Source organism: Crinia signifera, chromosome 2 (genome assembly GCF_055691185.1).
Source record: "Crinia signifera chromosome 2, ASM5569118v1, whole genome shotgun sequence".
NCBI classification, from domain to species: domain Eukaryota; kingdom Metazoa; phylum Chordata; class Amphibia; order Anura; family Myobatrachidae; genus Crinia; species Crinia signifera.
The window spans coordinates 280,510,740-280,534,159 of record NC_139218.1 but is presented as its reverse complement, the minus strand read 5'-3'; the positions used below and the strand labels follow the sequence as shown (position 1 = coordinate 280,534,159).

At 43.4% G+C, this 23,420-nt stretch overlaps 1 protein-coding gene across 1 annotated transcript in view; it reads left to right on the top strand.

The window, feature by feature from the left end:
• TUBGCP3 (tubulin gamma complex component 3) overlaps nucleotides 1-23,420 on the top strand; it is a 161,076-nt gene that overhangs the window by 76,004 nt on the left and 61,652 nt on the right. Inside the window, exons 10-13 of the mRNA XM_083168687.1 lie at nucleotides 6,523-6,655; nucleotides 12,111-12,277; nucleotides 17,105-17,215; nucleotides 22,495-22,600. Of these exons, the coding sequence (XP_083024813.1) occupies nucleotides 6,523-6,655; nucleotides 12,111-12,277; nucleotides 17,105-17,215; nucleotides 22,495-22,600 (517 nt within the window). The remainder of the gene's footprint in view (nucleotides 1-6,522; nucleotides 6,656-12,110; nucleotides 12,278-17,104; nucleotides 17,216-22,494; nucleotides 22,601-23,420) is intronic.

Here is a 23,420-nt window from a genome sequence, read left to right as displayed (position 1 = left end):
TTGGACGACCAGGTGCTGGTCGACACAGACGATGATGTTGACATAGATGATGTTGACATAGATGAGCCTGATAAGGAGGAAAGAATGACCCAGTCCAGAGTAGACTCCTTAGTTAAGGCTGTTAGGATGTCTCTCAATATACAGGACACCCAGGTCACAACACCTGACACACTTCTCTTTAAAAAGAAGGAGTTGGCTCTTTTTCCCTCAAATTCAGACTTAAATGAGGTCTTATCTGAAGCGTGGCAACACCCTAACAAAAAGTTTTTGGTGTCCAAACGCCTGATTTCTTTCTTTCCGTTCGCTCCAGCGGACCGTAAGAAATGGGAGGAGCCTCCACAGGTTGATGCTCACGTAGCCCGCCTAGTTAAGGCTACTACCCTTCCCATTCCTACAGTGGCCTCCCTTAAGGATCCTACTGATAGGAAGATTGAACACTGCCTAAAATCAGTGTTCTCCAATGCTGGAGTGTCAGCAAGACCAGCTATGGCCTCAGCCTGGGTAGCAAAGGCAATTGCAACTTGGGCAGACTCTCTGCAAGAGCAGATTTCCTCAGGTACACGTCGCTCTGAATTGTTATCAACAGTGGACCTCATTAGGGAAGGGGCCACATACCTGGAAGAGGCAGCGATAGATGCCGTGGCCCTCTCCTCAAAAATTTCAGCTTCTTCAATTGCTGCCCGGCGTGCACTGTGGCTGCGTACTTGGAACGCAGATTCTGATTCCAAAAAGGCATTAGAGGCCCTTCCATTCTCAGGGGAGGTACTGTTCGGTTCTGAGCTGGACAAGATTGTAGCCACCATTGCAACGTCCAAAACAGCCTTTCTGCCTTCGGCACCGGCTAGGCCTAGATCTCAGTCCTTTCGGACCTTCCGTCCACAGGGGAGGCCCAGGGGTCAGCCTTCATCAAGGGCGCAGGCCCCCACAAGGCGTCCATCCGCTCCCAAGACCAAACAGTCCTGGGCGGGTCGCCGTCAGGCCCCTAAACAGGCCGACAAGCCCTCAGCATGAGGATCAGGCGGCCCACCAACCGCATCAGGTGGGCGGTCGCCTGTTGTCATTTGCCGGGGTTTGGCAGGCCACTACCACCGACAGGTGGGTAAACACCATAGTGGCCCAGGGTTATTCCCTCTCCTTTCAGGGGCGTCCGCCATCTCGGTTTTTCACAACAAGCATGCCCCGGGAGAAGGACAGAGCGGCTGCTCTGACCAGCTCCATTCACACCCTGCTGGCAGCAGGGGTCATAGTACCTGTCCCACTTTCTCAGCGAGGAGCAGGTTTCTACTCAAGCCTGTTCCTGGTGACAAAGCCGGACGGGTTATACCGACCCATCCTCAATTTGAAGGGTCTGAACAAACATCTCTGTGTTCCCAAGTTCAGGATGGAGTCCCTCAGGTCTATCCTGCAAGCTCTGGAACCGGGGGACTTCATGGCATCCCTGGACATCCAGGATGCCTACCTCCATGTGCCAATTCGATCGGACAGCCAGTGCTACCGCAGGTTTGCAGTCAAAAGCAACCACTACCAGTTCATAGCCCTCCCCTTCGGGCTGTCGACCACCATGGCGGCGGCCCTAAGGGCCCAGGGCGTCTACTACCATATCTGGACGACCTCTTGATACTGGCTCAATCCGCACAGACACTCCAGAAGCATCTGGAGCTAACGGTTTCCCTCCTGCAGACCCACGGCTGGCTCATAAATTGGAAGAAATCCTCCACAACCCCATCACAGTGGATGGTGCATCTAGGAGCCTTGATAGACACAAAAACCCTCAGGGTTTACCTACCGGAGGACAAGTGGATACTCCTCAGAGACCTCCTGAAGCTCTTCCTGAAGCAACACAGGGTCTCGGTGCACCTGTGCATGAAAGTCCTAGGCAAGATGGTCTCTTGTTACGACATGGCGAAATTTGCGCAGTTCCATTCCAGGCCCCTGCAGAGGGAAATGCTGCGTCACTGGAACCGTTCCCAGCCAAGCCTGAAATCACAGACCTTTGTTCTGTCCAGGCAGACACGCCTGTCGCTCACATGGTGGCTCAATCCTCTAAACCTTCAAAAAGGGCGTCAGTTTGTCATCCCTCAATGGGTGATGTTAACAACGGACGCCAGCCTCCGAGGGTGGGGAGCTGTTCTGGCAGAACATTCCTTCCAAGGCCGTTGGTCAAGGGAGGAGGCGCTGCTCCCAATAAACATACTGGAGCTAAGAGCCATCCTGCTAGCCCTCAAGTCGGCAGGCCCTCTGATTCACTCCAGACCGGTGAAAATACAATCAGACAATGCCACTGCGGTGGCATACGTCAACCACCAGGGGGGGACCAGGAGCCTAGCAGCCATGAGGGAGGTAACATCGATTCTGCAGTGGGCAGAGCATCACCTGTTAGCTTGGTCGACGGTACACATTCCAGGGGTTCAGAACTGGGAGGCCGACTTTCTGAGCCGCCAGGAGGTACAGTCAGGCGAATGGGGGCTCCACGAGGATGTGTTCCAGGAACTAATCAACAGATGGGGACTCCCGCAAATAGACCTAATGGCCTCAAGCGTCAACAAAAAGTTACCCTGCTACGGGGCTCGCTCCAGGGACCCACTGGCATATCTGGTGGATGCCCTGTCGGCTCCATGGCCTTTCTCCCTGGTCTATATTTTCCCTCCAGTGGCCCTGCTACCAAGAGTCCTCAGGCGCCTCAAACAAGAAGGGACCACAGCAATCCTCCTGGCCCCAGACTGGCCCCGCAGAGCCTGGTACTCAGACCTTCGGGAGATGTCTCTGCAGCCACCTTGGAGGCTGCCAGCTCGTCCGGACTTGCTAGTACAAGGACCATGCCTTCATCCGAATCTAGGCAGACTAGCTTTGACGGCGTGGCTCTTGAAACGGAAGTTTTAAGAGAGAAGGGATTTTCATTACCGGTCATAAAAACCATGATAGCAGCAAGGAAACCTGCTTCTTCCCGGATCTACTATCGAATCTGGAATGCCTTTTTCACCTGGTGTGCGAAGAAGAACCTTCCGCCTAGGGAGTTTCGACTTTCCAGGATCCTGGCCTTCTTGCAGGCGGGCCTGGATTTGGGCCTAAGGTTGTCCTCCTTAAAGGTCCAGGTTTCCGCACTCTCTCTATTTTGTTTCAGCGGAAGTTAGCAAAGAGGATGGCTATACAGACCTTTTTGCAAGGCGTCCTTCACATACAGCCTCCCTTTGTACCCCCAATCCAACCTTGGGACCTCACAGTGGTGCTCTCAGCACTGCAAAGACCACCATTTGAGCCTCTAGAATCCTCAGAGCTTAGGTGGCTAACATGGAAATCAGTGTTCCTACTGGCTATTTCCTCAGCCAGAAGAGTTTCGGACCTGTCAGCCTTGTCCAGTGCCTCTCCGTATCTGGTGTTCCACCCGGACAGGGCAGTCTTAAGAACTAAGAAGGAGTTCCTACCCAAAGTTATTTCCAGTTTTCACATAAACCAGGATATCGTTGTTCCTGCTTTTTCCCAGTTGGAGGACTCCCCAGAGTTACGCTCTTTGGATGTTACAAGAGCTTTAAAGGTTTACGTTACTAGAACTCAATCAATTCGCAAGACAGAGGCCCTGTTCGTGCTCTATGACGCAAACAAGAGAGGCTGGCCTGCAACGAAGCAGACACTGGCTCGATGGTTGCGGCTAACCATAAAACAAGCTTATGTATCTTCCAATAAGCCAGTTCCATCCTCTATTAGAGCCCACTCCACGCGTTCGGTAGCGGCCTCTTGGGCGGCTCATCAGGGAGCCTCAGCAGAACAGTTGTGTCGCGTGGCCACTTGGTCCTCTCTACACACCTTTCTAAAATTTTATCATTTTGACACGTTCGCCGGGGCAGATTCTGCTTTTGGGCAACGCGTCATCAGTGCAGCTCAGGTGCGTTCCCTCCCGTAAAAGGGACAGCTTTGGGACGTCCCACTGTCCCAGTGACCACCATTGGCATGAATGAAAAAAGGGGATTTTGGTCCTACCTGTAAAATCCTTTTTTCTGAATCCATGGTGGACACTGGGCACCCGCCCTCGCACACTGATCTACAGTAATGGGGGTCGGCTTACACCTTCCTGAAACTTATTCTTCCTTCGGGTTGCTGGTTTCTTTCCTGTTTCTCTTCCTTTTCCTGTACCTTGCGGGTAAGCTGTTGAACAAACTGAAGCCTGTAGGGGCGTGGAGGAGGAGGATCCTGGGCTGCACTCTAAGAACTCTATTCTACTTGGTGCCTGTAGCTGAAGCTCCACCCACACCCCACTGTCCCAGTGTCCACCATGGATTCAGAAAAAAGGATTTTACAGGTAGGACCAAAATCCCCTTTTCTCAGGGTAGGCAATAAACCGGTGTACCCATAGAGACTTTAATACGTCCACCACCTTTGGTAGGTGTGACTCCCAGTCAAACATAAAGACAATGTTATCTAACTATGCAGCTGCATATTCCCTGTGTGACCACAGCAACTTGTGCATAGCTCTCTGGAAGGTTGCTGGGCACTATGTAAAGGGTAAAGAACGCTGTTTTTGTCAACGGAATCTGCCAATACCATATTGTCAAATCAATGATGGTGAGATACTGACTCTTGGCTAAATTATCTATCAGCTCATCACCCAGGGGCATAGGGTAATAAAAGTGAGAAACTTGATTTATCTTACCAAAAACTGGAATGAGTAACCAGTATTTGGTTCCACACAGTGCACTTTGCTCCCATTAAGGAGACAGTCTGGTCGCTAGTCAGATCAATATCTAATACTTCTGAGCTCATCAAGCTCATACAATGAGTATTCAACATTAGTGGATCTCCATTGTTTTTTTTGAGGTCTGATAACCTCAGATTCTAAATACTTGCTAACTAATTCTAACTAAGAAGGTGTTTGCGGTTTGTATTGCCCCTGATGAAGTCAGGATTATGACGAAATGCGTTGGGTCTGGTGCGTTCATATGTTGATCATTGACATCCGACATCCGACATCTTTGAACAAAGTATTCTACTGTAATGTTTCACTGGAATTTTATCAGTTTCATATTTTATTATATAATTTTTTTGAAACTGTTGATTTATTTAAAGCGCCCTCTGAATCTCTTTGCATTTCTAAAACTCTTGTCCCATCTAACAGGGGACTCTACAGAGATTCTGCTCCACTTTAGTAGTGTGCGCAGATTGGGGTTCTCTCGATCTCCTCGATCGATCGATCTCCTCTCTCGAAAACAAACATACGTTTAATAGTCCTCAAAATAATCACCTCATGTACTCAAACACTTTTGTGCACGGTGGTACAAATTCTGGAAACACGCTTCGTTGTCCTCTGAAGATATGCTTCGAAGTTGAGCGGTTTTGTGTTTTTTTTATGTCCTGAAATCGATGCCCTTTCAGAGCAGTCTTAAGTTTTGGGAACAAGTAAAAGTCAGGAGGTGACAAATCAGGAGAATATGGAGGATGATTAACCTCTACGATGTCATGTTCTGCCAAAAAGCGCTTCACATTGAGAGCACAGTGGGGCCTCGCGTTGTCGTACAGTAGGAGCCAGCTGCCTTTATCCATATTCGGTTGCACACGTATACTCTTTTAACTAACCGATGCAAAACAGCTTTGTTTTGTGATAGGTCGCCCACTGCGCTGGTTATCTTGCGTGCATTCCCTGCCATCGCGAAAGCATGCATACTATTCGAAAATACGGGAGCAGGACATAGCAACATCTCCATATGCAATTTTTAGTAACGCGCAGGTTTCACTCTGCGTTTTCCCAATTTTGAAACAAAACTTAATATTCACTCTTTGCTCCATCACCGACCGTGACACGCGCTCTAATGAACCACCTGCGTTTACCTTCTCCAAACCAGAATTGCTGACGCAATCACTGTGTATTTGTTCCACCTTTGCACCTCATTGGTTACGCTATCACATTCGCGTGTAATCCACGATTAAATAAGTGAAGCAAAAAAGTGCTTTATTCACCTCAACGTTTCTGGGTCTCCGCCCCTTCGGCAGGATATACATACATGCATGCATGCATGCATGCAGCGCCAAATATCTATAGCAGGAAATAACCTATGCGGTTATTGGTAGTCCATGACCTGCATGTTCACTGATAGTCCACAAGTGCAAATAGGCTTTATTTGTAGTAAGTTCATACATATAGGATGGAAGTAAAATATTATATAGCGGAAATAGCAACGCTCGCCTATTCAATGCAGCTGTTTCCGACCGCATTGAAGGCTTTAAGGTTCTGCTTTTTTTTAAAGGCGAAGCTGAAATGTTGACAACAGCCGCTAATTTTCGAATTTGTGGCCGTTTCAGACAAAATGCATCCGTTCCAACACTTGACAGTCTGAATTTTGTATACTGACTGTTGCTTTACTGGTTGAAAATGGCAGTTAATCCGAATGTCCTGACAATCAGATTTGTGATTGAATACCCCCCCCAAGACACTTTAGTTTTTTTTTTCTTTTAATATATGTTTGTTTCAGTCTGTTTTCTTCTTTTTTTTAATATTGTCCTTTTTTTTCTTTCCTTCCCCTCTTCTCAATAAAGTTGCAAGTTGAAGATGATCAGGGTGTTAATTTAGGGCTGGAAACTAGCCTAACGCTTCGCCGTCTCTTGGTATGGACTTATGATCCCAAAATTAGATTGAAAACCCTTGCAGCACTTGTTGACCACTGTCAAGGTAAGATAAAACTATATCTGATCATTGCATTTTTTTATTCTTATTATTTTGCATTGTATAATGTGTTTGACATGGTGTTTGTGCTTTAAATCTTGACATTTCCCGTATTCTATTCTACGATCACCATGACAGCCATTACTAAGGGATATTCCCTTTTTTCCCCCTAGTTTAGACAGGATGATTTTTTTTCCACTAAAGACCGCCCACGTAGACTATATAGACTCACCCCTCGTTCTGTTCTGTGTTTTTACTTTTTTTTTATTTTTTTAATGTTTAGGGTAGGATAGATTTTATCTGGGCTTGTTTTTTTGCTGGCATTTGCGGTTTGCTCTTTTGGGGTGGCTTCCCGGTACAGGTCCTTGCCTACCCCAGATTTGTTATGGATGCACCCCAGACCCTGCTGTTGTGTCCCTGGACTTGGCTGTCTGGACTTTCCAGGTTTCACTGTGGACATTCCCAGAATTACCACAAATGTGCAGGTCCTGGCGCTGCACCTGCCCGAGCTACAGGTGAGACAGGTGGGATTCCCGCAATTAAAATGGTTAGTGACCTAAGATGGCAAAAGGCAATTCAGGGTCTTGATAAAAATATCTATATATTTTATATTTATCTCTATCTATCTGTGGTGGTGGTCGGCGGCACTTGGGACTTGCGGTGAAAAACTACTAGAGCAGGGGTAGCCAACTCCAGTCCTCAAGAGCTACCAACCGTTCCCAGTTTCCAGCTCACTTCACAGAAACACAGGGGCACTCATTACTGACTAACACCTTTTTAAAAGATCCACATGTGGCACTAAATACTTCACTTGTGATTCTTTGAGGAGACCTGGAAAATGTTAACTGTTGGTAGCTCTCGAGGACTGAAGTTGGCTACCCCTGTACTAGAGAGACGTTCTGAGGTTCAACGTTTCAACGCCCACAGCGTTTTTATCAAGAACAGCATATAAGACAAATACCTGTAAGCAAGAAAACTCACCATTTAGGACCAGGTATGGTGTTGTAGGCGCCTCTACCTCCCTGCTTCCCGGTGGAGACCTGGCTCGCCCGGAAGTGATGTCATCCGGCTACCTCCGTTACCCCGCAACCTGTGTACAAAAACAACCTATATGTTTTGAACATATATTACGTGATCAACAATGTAAATAACAGTGCTGGTGTATATAATCATATTCACATTAGTGGATTAATCATCATCGCTGCGTGCTGCCATTTCTCTTTGGCTTATTGTTACTTATTGGAAGGCTCCTCCTTAGAGAGTGCCGGTATTTTCCTCGGATGGAGATATATATATATATCTCCACTGTTTATTAATATCCGTTAATTTAGTGAGTGCAGAGCCCCTACAATTTCTATTTAAACAATGTGGTCACAAGCCATAGGGCACCCCAAGTCGCAAATTCTTGACACTTATGGTAAAAAATATGTTAACCGTACACAAGTCCATGGATTACAAAGACTTCATTTATCAGGTAGAGGATCCTTGTGCATAGGCTAATTAATTTCAAAAGCATGGATCAGTCTGGATATGATACTTTGAGTTTCCAGGTTGAACAAGATGTATCTGTTTAGAGATGAACAGTTCTTGGCCTGGTTTTCAGTTCTAAGGTGGATGTGGCAGTAGCTGAATTTCAAAAACTACAGTTCCCGCTGGAATATTGAGCATATTTTAAAGATGCAATGGATAGGAGAGTGGAAAACTCACCTAATGAATTTAAATTTTTATTTGGTGGTCTCCTTGAAAGCCGTAGCACTTGGATTGCTGACAAGCATAAAAGATACAGAGGAAAAGATCTCCAGGCAATACCTCTTGTGGAAGCTTCATTAGATGTTATCTCTCTCAGCCAGATCTATGGCCACAGGTAAAGGTAAGGAGGGCCCTGTGGTTTAAGGAATTGGAGCGCATATGCGCACTCAAAGAATCGATGCACTGTGTTGCCCTTTGGAGGGTTCCTTTTTGTTTGGTGTCGAGTTTGACACCATGATCCAGAGAATCACTGGATGAAAGTCTGGATGTCTGCCCCAGGATTCCCCTACCTTGGTCTTCAAAGCAACTGTTCAGAGAAGCCAGAAGTTATGGGCCTGGACATAGGTATTACAGGAGAGGAAGTGGATCGTCATGCAACTCCTTTTGCCAGTCATTTACAGGGAACGACGATGACTATCCCAGGTCGCTCCTTGTGGGGACAAGACTACTGGCTATCTCAAGTATCTGGGAAAATGACATAGAGAAATGGGCAATCTCCGTTGTACAAGAAGGCCACAGAATAATTTAGTCATTCTCCAAAAGGAAAAGGACAGAAGGTTCCTTAGATTTTGCCTATTTTACGATCATTCAATTTTCTTGTCTGCTATTCGGCCTAACCTCTTCAAGAGGTAGTATTTTTTATTTATTTATTAAGAGTTCTAATAACATTGATAGCTTGTCTGCGAGAAAAATGCGTTCACATATTGCCGTACTTAGACTATCTAGTTAGCAGGAAGTGCGACAACAAATGTAGGCAACTATATGAAGATTGTCCTCGTAGAAACATAGAAATTGACGGCAGATAACAATTTTGGCTCCTCTATTCTGCACCTTTTTGACCATATGGTTACCATTAAATCCTATTTGATCCTTTTTTTCTCTTTTTTCGTAAGGATGTCTTTATACCTTTCCGTGCATTGTTTATCTCTGGTAGGCAGCTATTCCACTTGTTCACTCGCCCTTCTGTGATTTTTTTCTCAGATTTACCCTGAACCATTTTTCTGTTCATGTCCTCATGTTCTACTACTTCATTTGAATAATATTTCCATCCTGGGCCTTGTTAAAACCCTTGCTATATTTGAAAGTTTCTATCATGCCCTTTCTCTTCTCTTCTCCAAACTGTTCATATTGAGATTTTGTAGTCTTTCCTGGTACATTTTGTAATGTAGACAATGTAATGTCTTTCTTTGTAGTGCTCTAGAGTATTTTTTTTAGATCCTTTTAGAGATATGGTCTCCAGACTGGACCAGTATTCTAGCTGAGGTCCTACCAATGACCTATACAGTGGCATTATTGCTTCTTCCAGCTGCTAATTCCCTTTCCTATGCAACTAAGCATACACAGACCCACGGCTGGGTATTAAACATGCAAAAAAGTAAATTACAGCTGCTCAAAATATTCAGTTTATGGGGGTATACATAGACACTTAAGGAATTTCGGTTCTTCCTGTCTTCAGAAAGACACGTGAACACCCAGCTTCTGTGTTGAGACTATATGAAAAGATGAAGAATTGTTTTCAACTATTAGAAATGATGATTGGCCATAGGAGTCGTTGCCTGGGTGCAGTGGAGGGTGAGAAATTCAGTGGAAGCTCCTTCCATATGTAAGAATGGCACAAAGGAAGCAGACAAAAATCTAAAATTAAGGGCAGAGGCAAGAAGATCGCTGACATGGTGGGCCCAAGGTCTGGAATAAAAAACCTCTGTTCGTAATCTTGATGAGATGCAAGTGAAAGAGGTTGGGGAGCACACCGATTTCTCCGAAGCACAAGGCAAATGGTCACAGGAAGAGAGTCCTATGGTCTCCAACATAAGGGAGGCATTCGCTGTGTGGAAAGCAATATAGTTCTTCAAGGATTAGCTTAAGAATAAACACCTCAGAGTCTTTTCAGACAATGGGGTTTATTCTAGTTCATTCTTTCTGACAAAATCCTTCTTAGATGGACAAAACCATGTGCACTGCAGGGGGGCAGATGTAACATGTGCAGATAGAATTAGATTTGGGTGAGTTATTTTGTTTCTGTGCAGGGAAAATACTGACTGCTTTATTTTACACTGCAATATAGATCTCACTTTGAAGAAAAACCCCACCCAAATCTAATTCTCTCTGCACAAGTTACATCTGCCCCACCCGCAGTGCACATGGTTTTGTCCATCTAAGAAGGATTTTGTCAGAAAGAATGAACTAGAATAACCCCCCATGTGAGGATGATGGTGCATCTCAGTCACCAGAGGGAGACCAGAAGCAATTCTCTTATGGCTGTCGCCTGGAAAATCATGTCACTTGCAAGGAGGAATCTGAGATCCCTGTAGGCAGTGTATGTGCCAGGAAAAGACAACGTCTCGGCAGAATTTCTGAGCAGAAAATATCTTTTCCCTGGTAAATGGGAACTAAATTCAGAAGTATTCCAGGTGGTGCTAAACAAATTTTGTAGATTTGATGGTGACACACCAATAATGTGGTTAAGAAATTCTATGCAAGATATTATATATGCAGGGAGGCAGCTACGTATGCTTTATCAGTCCAGTTGACGTTGCATCTGGTTTATGCATTTCCTTCCATCCACTTAATAGGCCAGGTTTTGAAGAAAATAAGGGAAGATCAAGTAAACGTTCTAACAAACCTTCCCTTCTGACTGAGGAGACCATGGTTCTCCACAGTATTGAGGCTGGCAGTGCAGGAGCCGTGAACGATTCCGGTCACACCAGATCTACTCTGTCAGGGTTCTGGGGTAGTCCAGGGACATTCTGTCTGAAGACCTGGAAATTGAAAGGCAGCTTTTGAGAGGATATGTCATGACCAATCAAATAATAGAGGTTCTGCAGAAAGCAAGCAAGGATGGATGTTTCTTCATTGGCTTATTTACAGGATTTGGTGAAAATTCATATCCTGGTAAGAGGTCCTGAAATAGCCTTTCTGAAACGCCTACTTCTGAAGTGCTACAGTTCCTGTAGGTGGGCTTCCAGTTAAGGTTGTCATGTATGTACTATACATAGCAGTCCTAAACTGCCATAAACTGGCAATAAAAAGAGAATCCGATTTTGTAGGGCTATTAAGAAGCTACTTCCGCTTAAAAAAAACAACAGCAACACCTTAATGAAAGCATCATTTTTAAACCTATGGTTGAAGCAGAACTGGAATTTCTGAAATGGAAAGTTTCTGGTGGCCATATCATTAGCCAGAAGGGTTAGTGAGTTCCAGGCCTTATGGATAGTCATATCTGATTCTCTTTCCAGAGAGCATTAAGGACACATCCTGTCTTCCTTCCTTAAATAGTGTCTACTTTCCACCTGAATTAGGAGATTATACTGCCATCCTTCTACCCAGAACCAAAAAGCACAGAAGAAAAGTGTTTTTGTTTTCGTTTAACATTACCATTTTTTTTTAAATAGGTAAAATTGTATGCATTTATGTTATGTATATTTAGGAAAAATGTAAATATTTATATTCGTAGGTGGGTATTTAATCCCGGTCCCGACTGTACATTTCAACAGTCAGGATCCTGGCAAAACGGGCCCGACTGCGTTTAAAGTTAGGCCTGTTCTGACCAGCTGCTGCTTCAGTGTGGTCGGGAAAGACTGCATTAAATATGCGCCCGCCGCTGTTTCCCCTGTCGTAAATAGCGGCTGGGATTAAATACCCCTCTTGGTGAACTTTGAATTGAATGCAACATAAGTATTTTGGTGAAAAACCTTCTTTTTTTTTTTTCCAGGAAGAAAAGGAGGGGAGCTGGCATCAGCGGTACATGCATATACTAAAACAGGAGATCCATACATGCGGTCTTTGGTACAACACATTCTTGGCTTAGTGTCTCATCCTATTTTGAATTTCCTTTACCGTTGGATATATGATGGAGAGTTGGAGGACACTTACCATGAGGTAAACCATTTAGGTCTTGAGTTCGTTATTTAGAAGCATAAAGTTGTTAACTAACAGGCTATAATTCAAAGTTTTTCATAACATTATTGCCATAATCTAATAGTAAAAGGCTATGAATTTTCTGTAAGTGTCAGGGCAGCCATGGAACCTTGGTTAACTATTTAGTCCTTCATAAACATGATTGTAAAGAACCATATGCATTGGTACAGAAAATGAATAGTTTGTCATTTACTAGAAAATCTAGTTATAACACTTTTTTCTACTCTGAGACCTCCTCTTGGATGTCTAGAATGTAGCTCCACCTGTTTGATATTTTTAAGACATCACAGGTGATTTTTTTTTTCAGACTGGAAAAACATGAAATGCTAGTACAGTCCTTTATTATTTTCCCAACATAAATAGGAGTATTCAATGTTTTTTGAGAGTCTGGCTCACCGCTCACTGTTCTGTGTCCCTGTGATCTCGCTGAAGTGCTCACCACTTTTTCTTATCTCCTCATTTCTGACTTCCTCAGTATTCAACGTGTGGCCAGCTCACTGACCCCTTTTGCGAACTTAGCATAATTAAGCGAGTTCAAATGGGAGAGCTGTAACTGGAGACATCTGTTATCTCCTGCTCTCCACGTGAGCTGGTCAGACTGGGATATTCTCAGCAGCTGTTCCTCACATTTGTGGACTTTTTTAATTGGGTTTGTGCAGACGGGTGTATTTTGTTCTGTTTGGCCTTTATCCTTGTGTTGTGCTTTTAGCATTGTTTCTTTGCCCTGTGTTTTTATTAAATTTATTTAAATTTTTATAATTGTTAGCGTGTTTAAAAGCCTGTTTGGGGGTTAGGTGAGGAAGAAGAGAGGAAGCATGGGAAATTACTAGGAGCATTCCAAAATGATTTCTTATTGGTTACCATTAAAATAACTTATTAAATTCCAAATAAATTAATATAGAAGTACAGCATTATGGCACTTGCAAGAAATACATTAGAGTACATTTTTTTTTTATTTATAAGCCATAAAAAACAAAAAAAATAACAACTTTAACAAAGATAGCCCTACAGTTCACCTAAAAAAGATGCCGAGGGAAAAACTGCTCTAAAAAAAAAAAGAAACCAGCAGGACTCGCAATTTGTGCATTGAATACACTTTTGTAGAGAGACACTAAAATCCCCATTGAACAGAAATGGGGAAAAGTGCAGGGTGAACTGAGTTAGCTTCGCAAAATATTTTTGGAGAAGCAACAGAGCTGAATAGAGGGAAGCACAAAATAGGAGAGAAAAGTTCACCACTCTCCAAAAAACATGCACTCTCACCGTTATTTACGGCGACATAGGAGCATTGAATACATGCCAAAGTATTTTTCAGGCTCATAATCAGATTTAATATTGGCTTGTCCTCACGCTTGGCCATGCCCTTATGTGTTTTGTAACATCGGACTTTAACGGACCAGTCCGCTGTATGTATTTTAGATTTTATTTGCACGTTCCAGATAAATATCTGTACATGCATAATAAACTTATACTGTATTTCATGAGTGAGGCCATTTTGGTGTATTTAATAGCTGATAATATGTAAAAGTGGTTGCTATTTTCATCAATGTTAGCCTGGCATTTGTCCAATAATTAATGAGAAATCCTAGTACATTTATCTTTCTGCTATCCTCTTTTTTTGTGTGTTATGGTGGTAATAACATACCCTTGAGCAGGAAATGCATCAGTTCATGAATGCATAATGACCTTGATTGCATTTGAATGTTTTTCTTTTTGGAACCAAGTAATTTTCATTTTTTTTTCTTTTGGGGCGGTGTGGTTTTCTTTTGGTTATTAGGTGCAGATATTGTTGCAAACCTAGAATTCTGTATTTCTAAGTTTAAAGTGGAATATATATAGATAGATATCTAGATAGATAGATAGATAGATATCTAGATAGATAGATATCTAGATAGATAGATATCTAGATAGATAGATATCTAGATAGATAGATATCTAGATAGATAGATATCTAGATAGATAGATATCTAGATAGATAGATATCTAGATAGATAGATATCTAGATAGATAGATATCTAGATAGACAGATATAGAGATATATAGAGAGATAGATATAGAGAGATAGATATATATAGATATATAGAGATATATAGATATATAGATATATATATATATATATATCTGTGCTGACATTTGGCATATAGAGCTGTTTGGTGCTTAATAACGGTTCTACGCAGGGACTATATAGACCATCATTCTCCACTTTGGTCTGATCTGGGAAGGCCATCTGTTCTTTCTTAGTTTCACAATTTAGGCATAAAATTACCAATTTTGTGTTGTAGGGTCAGCCTGTCAAGTGTTAAATTTATTTTTATGAATATCATCGAAGCCAAGTTTGCTTTTATGTGGTCCGTTTTTTTTCTAAGGAAATTGACCTTGCTATCTGATGTTCATACATTTTCGCACTGTGTGGTCCATTTGCAAACACCATTTGTTCCTCCAATGGCACTGTGGCATCTGAATTTTGTCCTTTTCTATCTTACAATCTCCTCTTTTGGAACCATTGTAGATAGTGGTATTAAAATAGATTTATCTGACTGAGTAGTTTCTTCTGGTTACATGCTGTGAGTACGGCTGACACACCCCTATCTATGCTTTTGTTTATATAAAGCACCTTGGAAGCTGCTTATTAGTGGTGGGTGCCGACCGTCTATGTCAGGGGTGTCCAAACTTTTTGCGACGAGGGCCAGATTTGGTGAAGTGTAAATGTGTAGGGGCCGACATTCATTGAATCATTAATCACATCAGAATGGTCCCCCACTCTGCCGCCATTCGCTCTGTCCCCCATTCACTGTATGTTCCCCACTCTGCACGCATTCACTCTGTCCCCCAGCCTGCCCCCCTTCTCTTAATTTCCATCACTGCCTCCATTCATTGTATGTCCCCAAGCCTGTTTGACTCCCATTCACTGTATGACCCCCATTCACTATGTACCCCACTCTGCCCCCATTCACTGTATGTCCCCCAGCCTGCCCCTGCTCCCCCTTCTCTGAATGGCCATCACTGCCTTAATTCACTGTATGTCCCCTAGCCTGACCCTCCTTCACTGTATGTCCCCCACTCTGCCCCCTCACTTCTCTGTATGTTTCCCAGCCCCTTGTGTGAGCCAGAGGAAGGAGAGGCAAAGCAGGCACTGTAAGGACAGTGGATGCTTGGGCTCCCACTGCTGCCCTCCTCCACTCTGCATGTTACGAAGCAAGCTTCCCCCTTGCTGCTCCCCCCCAAACACTACTGTCACTGTGATTGTGGAGTAGGGTGATATACGATTGCAGCAGCAGGGTCAGGAATCCAAACACATCTGACTGTGGTGGCCGGCACCTCCTCACTACAGCAGAGAGCAAGGTAAAGGTGCGCTTGCCGGGGCCCCACCTTTAGTGTCCTGCGCTGTGCTTCCCACATCTGATTCTCTGCCCGCTTCCAGCTGGAGGCTGCAGGCCGCTTGAAATTACAGCACGGGCCGCAATTGGCCCCCAGGCCTGACTTTTTAGACATGCCTGGTCTATGTACTGCAGCCAATATTTAGAGATTCCTAATCCTCTTTTGATGTGGTCCATTGGGTGAAATGTGTTGGTCTTAAACTGATTCTTTATTTTAGAAGATGCACAAATAGCTTATTTTTCACCTCTTATGCCACTTAATGATTGTGTGAATTTTTGAAAAACATTTTTTTACCACTGCTTGGTGCTATTGCGCTATAAACTCTCAAATAAAATATATGATCAGGCACTGACTATTCTAATCCATTAATAATCTATATAGAATACTTTTGTCTTTGTACACACACCTATTTACACTGAAATGTTCCTGCTGCTCGCAGCTCTCCCATGACAATTAACTGCAATTGTGGTACTGTGCTATAATTATATGAAGACTATAAAATGGTGCAGCTAAACTTAATGAATTAATAAATTGTTCAAATATAATATTTGGTATTTTTGTTCTTATGGAAATTTTAAGAAGCAATTGGCCACCTGTGTAAACATCAATGATATCCAACAAAAATGTGTTTGAAAATTCAGTTTTAATGATCAAACTACCATATACATAAAAAGCCAAATGGCTATATAAGATATCCAAAGATTATTGTATAGCTGTAGACGAGATGGATTATCATGATTATCCCAGTGTGTTGTAATTAAAGTGTGTCCATGCGTATCACCGTAGTTTTTATACCATACAGCTACATCCATGGTCAGCTCTGTAAAAGGTGTATGTGAAAACGCTGGCTTCTGGCTGACGAGCATTGCGTTTCTCTTCACTCCCTCATCCTTGATGGGTCACTTGCTGTCTCCCGTCTAAGGCTCTGCCCTGGAACAGACAGGTGCCTTTGTCTGGGGTTCTCAGCATCTGGGGCCAGTGGTTACCAAACGGCTGCTGTGGTATGGGTTTTACCGCTTGTCTGATGGCAGGGATGCACAGTAGGTCTGTGGAATAGCACTGATTGATCCTCTCTTGTTGGAGCACAAGGTGCTACCATAGTCAGCATGTCACCAATAGTGGACTTCCAAAATCCCAATCTCCATATAGGACAATTGAGGTGATCTTTAAACTAGTTCTTGTCTGACGTGTTTAGCTTTTCTTGTGCTTACTCATGTATGTCAGTTTCTATATTGAATTTGATTTGAAGAGCTGAAACAAAGACATTAAAATGGAAGTATTCATTCAAGTGGCAAAAAGTCATGCTATTGAATGCGTTTGTAGAATTATTCTTATCCTTTTTACACATTTACATAGGTAGCCTAATCTTTGTATGTATTTGAGTGAATTTACCAAGGTTTTTCATTTCAGTTTTTTGTAGCTTCAGATCCTACAGTAAAAACAGACCGGCTTTGGCATGACAAATACACTCTAAGGAAGTCTATGATTCCATCTTTCATCACTATGGATCAGTCTAGAAAGGTGAAGTACATTTTACTAATTCTATATTATACCACATCTGTTGTCAGGTGGGTATTATAATCTTTTCAGAACCGGTCCAGTTTCTGTGTGTTTGAGAGATTTCCGTTTCACAGAGCATAAAGGCTGATGAATTTATTCTATCGAAGCAAATGGTGTGTGTATATGTATATATGTAGCAAACTGAAATATCCTTTCTATTATGAAAGATATGCTTGAAGAAGCTAAAACTGCGAAGCACGATGCGGCTAGCGGTGCATGGGCAGTTTGGTGCACTCTGTTATTATTTTTCTTACAATGTATTTTGATTCTGTGTTTGATAGTGTGATGTCTCTGTAGCCCTTATAAAGCCTGAGACTTCACCAACGTGCTGCATATCTCTGATTGTGACCTCACTGCTAAAGTATGTGGCACCATGCTTGATATTACTGCATAGGTGACCACATGATTCATTGACAGGATTCTGTCCCCCAACGCATGTTTGCTACAGGACACCCTGATCAGCAGTTTAGGTACTTGTTTCCTAGCACGGCACCGACAATATTAAGTTGTATGACATCGAATAGCATCGCATCGCATGCCATATGTCCGCATGCGATGCGATTTTAAATTGTATAAGCCCCTATACGATTTTTATTGTATAAGCAACCTGATGGGTGCTTACAATGTTAAATGCACCCCCATGCCACCCCCACTATCAACGCCAACCTGAAGCATGGCGAGCGCGGCTGTACGCGTCCTCCGACCTTTTCATACCCCCACTATCCACATCGGCATGGAGTTGATTTTATATAGTGTGGCGAGTGCAGCGAGCCACCGAGCCCGAAGCGTGGCGAGTGGACGCGTATTACTTTACATGTATTCCGCGTCCCCTCGTGGGGCTCGCTGCGTTCGCCACGCTTCGGGATCGGTGTCTCGCTGCGCTCGCCACACTATATAAAATCAACTCCACGCCGACGTGGATAGTGGGGGTAGGAAAAGGTCGGAGGACGCGTACCGCCGCCCCTCGCGGCGCTCGCCACGCTTCAGGTTGGCGTTGATAGTGGGGGTGGCGTTGGGGGTGCTTTTAACCCCTTCATGACAGAGCCAGTTTGTGCCTTCATGACAGAGCCCTTTTTTTCAAATCTGACATGTCTCACTTAAGTGGGGATAACTTTTTTTTGCTTTTACTTATCCCAGTGATTTTGAGATTGTTTTCTCGTGACACATTGTACTTCAAGTTAGTGGTAAATTTGGGTCGATACAGTCTGTGTTTTTTTGTGAAAAATACCAAAATATCGTGAAAAAATGGAAAATTTAGCAATATGCAAAATGTCACATTTTCTGCTTGTGAGACAAATAATCATACCACTCAAAATAGTTAATAACTAACAAAGACCATATGTCTACTTTATGTTGCAATCATTATTTCAACTTCCTTTTAATTTTTTTGGACACTAGGAGGCTTCAAATATGACTAGCAAATTCTCAAATTTTCAAGAAAATTTCAAACACTGATTTTTTTAGGGACCAGTTCAGTTCTGATGTGACTTTGAGGGACTTGTATGTGAGACACCCCCATAAATGATGCCATTTCAAAAACTGCACCCCTCACAGTATTCAAAACAGCATTTTGGAAGTTTGTTAACCCTTTAGGTGTTTCACAGGAATTAAAACAAAGTGTAGGTGAAATTTCAAAATTTCATTTTTTTTTCGGATTTTCAATTTTAATACATTTTTCTAAGGAACACAGTACATTTTACTAGAGAAATGTGACTAAAAATTGATTCCCCCAATTCTTTGGTTTTCATAAATATCCTATATGTGGCCCTAGTGTGCACGGTGACCAAACCACAGGCTTCATAATAGAAGGAGCACCTACTTGATTTTGGAGACTCCTTTTTATGAGATTATTTTTTAGGCACCATGTAGGTTTCTAGGCACCATAAGATGCTAAAAGTTAGGAACCCCCCCACAAGTGACCCCATTTTGCAAACTACACCCCTCAGGGAATTCATCTAGGGGTATAGTGTACATTTCAAACCCCCAGGGGTTTCACCAATTGTGGTACAACTGGGCAGTGAAAATGAAAAAAAATAATTTTTCATTTTCACAGCTCAGTTGTATCAAAATTGGTGAAACCCCGGGGGGTTTGAAATGTACTCTATACCCCTAGATGAATTCCCTGAGGGGTGTAGTTTGCAAAATGGGGTCACTTGTGGGGGGGTTCCACTGTATGGGTGTTTCGGGGGTCATTCAACCAGAATCTGTGCTGCAAAATCCAAAAATCACTCCTTCCCTTCTGAGTCCTGCCATGCACCCAACTGGTATTTTTTGGTCACATGTGAGGCATTGCCGTACCCGGGAGAAATTGGGGCACAGATTTTGGGGTGCTTTGTCTCCTTCATTCCTTGTGAAAATGAAAAATTTTGAGCCAGATCTGCATTTTTGTGTAAAAAAATTTAATTTTTTACACAAAAATGCAGTTCTGGCTCAAAATTTTTAATTTTCACAAGGAATGAAGGAGACAAAGCACCCCAAATTCTGTGCCCCAATTTCTCCCGGGTACGGCAATGCCTCACATGTGACCAAAAAATACCAGTTGGGTGCATGGCAGGACTCAGAAGGGAAGGAGTGATTTTTGGTGGTGGAATGAATGGCGGGTGCTATGTCGCATTAGCAAGACCCCCGAAGCACCAATACAGTGGAACCCCCCCACAAGTGACCCCATTTTGGTCACCAGCTTTGGGAGGGGGGCTGGCGCTGCGGCTGGCGGGGGGGGTGGGAGGGGTGCTGGCGCTGCGGCAGCCGGGTGGGTGGGAGGGAGGGGGGCTGCCGGGTGGGAGGGGGGGGGGGCTGGCGATCGTTGGTGATCGGTGCGGTATACACACACACACACACACACACACACACACACACACACACACACACACACACACACACACACACACACACACACACACACACACACACACACACACACACACACACACACACACGTGTGTGTGTGTGTGTGTGTGTGTGTGTGTGTGTGTATATATATATATATATATATATATATATATATATATATATATATATATATATACACACACATATATATATATATGTGTGTGTATATATATATATATATATATATACACACATTTGCACATTATTTTTTATTTTATTTTATTTTTCACTTTTCCAGCAGCAGCATGATGCTGCTGCTGCTGCTGCTGCGGGGGGGAGGGGGGAGGAGGGGAGCGCAGCGTGCGCTCCGGACGTAGCGGTGGAGCCGCTGGAGCTGCTGCTGCTGCCGGGTGAGTGCCCGGCGGGTGGGAGGGGGGTGCTGCCGCTCGGTGGTGATCGGTGCTGCACCGATCACCACCGTTTTCTGTGTTACCGAGCGGCTTAGCCGCCGGTAACACAGGAAACGCTGTGATTGACTGTTCAGATTTGAACAGCCAATCACAGCGATCGCCGACCGGGGGGGGCACCCCTGCCCCCCCTGGGCGACGAGGGGGGATGTCTGCTGTCAGGGACAGCAGACATCTCCTAACTGTCACCGCGTCTATAGACGCAGTGACAGTTAGAATCCATGACGTACATGTACGTCAAATGTCGGGAAGTACTTCCCGACCATGACGTACATGTACGTCAAATGTCGTGAAGGGGTTAACATAATAAGCACCCATTACGGTGCTTATACAATTAATTATCTCATAGGGGGCACATTTAACATTGAAAACACCCATTAGGGTGCTTATACAATTTAAAATCGTATACCATTGTATATGACATACAATGGTATAGAATGCAATGGTATACAATGCGATGGTATACAATTTAAAATTGTATAACATTGGCTGCCATTGCGTAACATCGCATTGCATTGCATACCATCGTATGCCTTATGGTCTGCGATGCGATGGGCGCTGTGCTAGGAAACGAGTACCGCAGTTTATAATGCCATTAACACTGTTTTAGAATACACATCCCATTGAGGAAATCTTGACTGTTAGTTGTCTGTGGCACTGACAACATCATGCATGTTTTTTGAGTGAGCTCTGATATAACTATTGGGACACAGTCATTGATTATAGTAAGGTCACATGACCAGTTTACTGCAAGAGTTATATATCTCAGCAGCTTTATTATTGCATGACTCTGCCACGCACTGAGAATAAGGGACACACGTCTATGTGATTAATAGAGACCCTCAGTGCACTATCTGCCCGCCACCTTTGTTTTAACACTGTGAATTCCACTGTATGTCTGTGTGTTTTTAATATTTTTTTAAATTTTTTCGCAGCATTTTAATAAATGTGAAATAAAGGTTTTATTTTATATTTCTTTTGGTGCACCGACACACTAGGACATCTTTCTCTTTTTATGTCTGGACCTAAGATGTCCAAATGAATCCCTAAATACTCAGTAACTGTGTAGACATACACAGCACTGACACAATAACGAGGAACAATGACTGTACGATTATATGGTCATGCAGACTGGCCACTGCAGTTGTGACGCTGATGCCATGTTTTTTCATGTACATGATTAAAGCTGAAAGTAGATACTCACCAAAGGCTGCTATGACACACCTGTACATTGTGGAATTTATTGCTCTGTTGAATGGATCTCATCCCTTTCTAAATTTTCACATTGGTATTCTGCAAGCTGATATGGCTCAACCCCCCCCCCCCATCCCCCAACCCAAAGTGGTTTTTAGTTACCGCAGAAACCAAAGAATTGTGATTCACACTTTACCAGTAGGGAGCTTGAAGGTGTCTGGGTCATCCCATGGCTGTTTGATCTTTGTGCAGGTGTTATGTGCCTACGTTGGCCTGTGTCATGTAGATGCTTTGTTTATGATGATTATGGGTATGATTGATTTACCTTTAAGCAGACCATTGCTGAATGAATATCTGTGGTCATTCAAAAGACTGAATGCTAGTTTTCTTCCTGCTCTTGTGCATTGGTTACTCCCTGGTGCCAGTATTCAAATCGCCACCTACTTTGCTGATGTTTAGCGCTTAGAGCCATTTCATGCTTCACTCAAACCTACATTAATTTGAAAGAAAATTGATTACCCTATCAATACTAAGTTGTCCTATAATTATTTGGCATTGTACACTCTTCCTGCTATAAGTTATGTCATTTTTTATGAAGGCACTGTCGAGTATGTTGTCCTAAAATTCAACATTTTTGCAAATATTTCCAAATGTTAAATACATCTTGGTCTCTGAATTCTCCCTTTTAATAGAGAACATGGAGTCCCTTTGTTTTGTGTATTAGCTAATTATTGACTCTTGTCCTTGCAGGTTCTCCTGATTGGCAAATCTATAAACTTTTTACATCAAGTGTGCCATGATAAGTCTCCTGCCAAAGTGATGGCCGTGACTAAAACGTCAGAGTCTCCAAAAGATGGTATGTCTGTGTTTATCAGATTCTACGTATGTATGTGGATGCGATCAGCATCCTGGCGCTTAATATACCAACACCGGCATTCCGACTGCCATCGGAACACTGGAACTTTGAAAATGATCAGGATGCCGGGGAATGGGATCATTTGTCAGACTGCATTTAGGTCTACACCATTAGGTCAACTTGCATTTAGGTCGACCTTACATTAGGTCGACATGGGTTAGGTCGACGGGTATAAGGCTGACAGTGAAAAAGTCGACACGCTTTTTTTTTTTTTCACGCTTAGACACAGTCAACATAGCACCGTGTCCCCTCGCATGGCTCGCTGAGCTCGCCATGCTTTGGGCACGGTGCCTCGCTACGCTCTGCACACTATTTTATTCTCCCACCACGCCCGAGTGGATGGTAGGGTATGAAATACTACCTGTCGGCACATGTTGACTCCTAAAACAGTCAAATGACCCCATGTCGACCTTTTGCCTGTTCACCTTCCCCATGTCGACCTAGTGACCCTGTCGACCTAGTGACCCTGTCGACCTAGTGGTGTAGACCTAATGCTTGTAGACCTAAATGCTGTAGACAATATGACCGTATCCCGATGCCGGAATACTGACTGTATTAGTAGTTAAACACTATCAGGGAGGGTTAGGGTCAGGATATGGGGAGGGTCAGTGTCAGGCTGCTGCATTATTCTCAGTTTCAGCATGCAGGGGTCGTTCTTTTGACAGCTTGCATCTCCACTGCCAATATATATATATATATATATATATATATATATATATATATATATATATATATATATATATATATATATATATATATA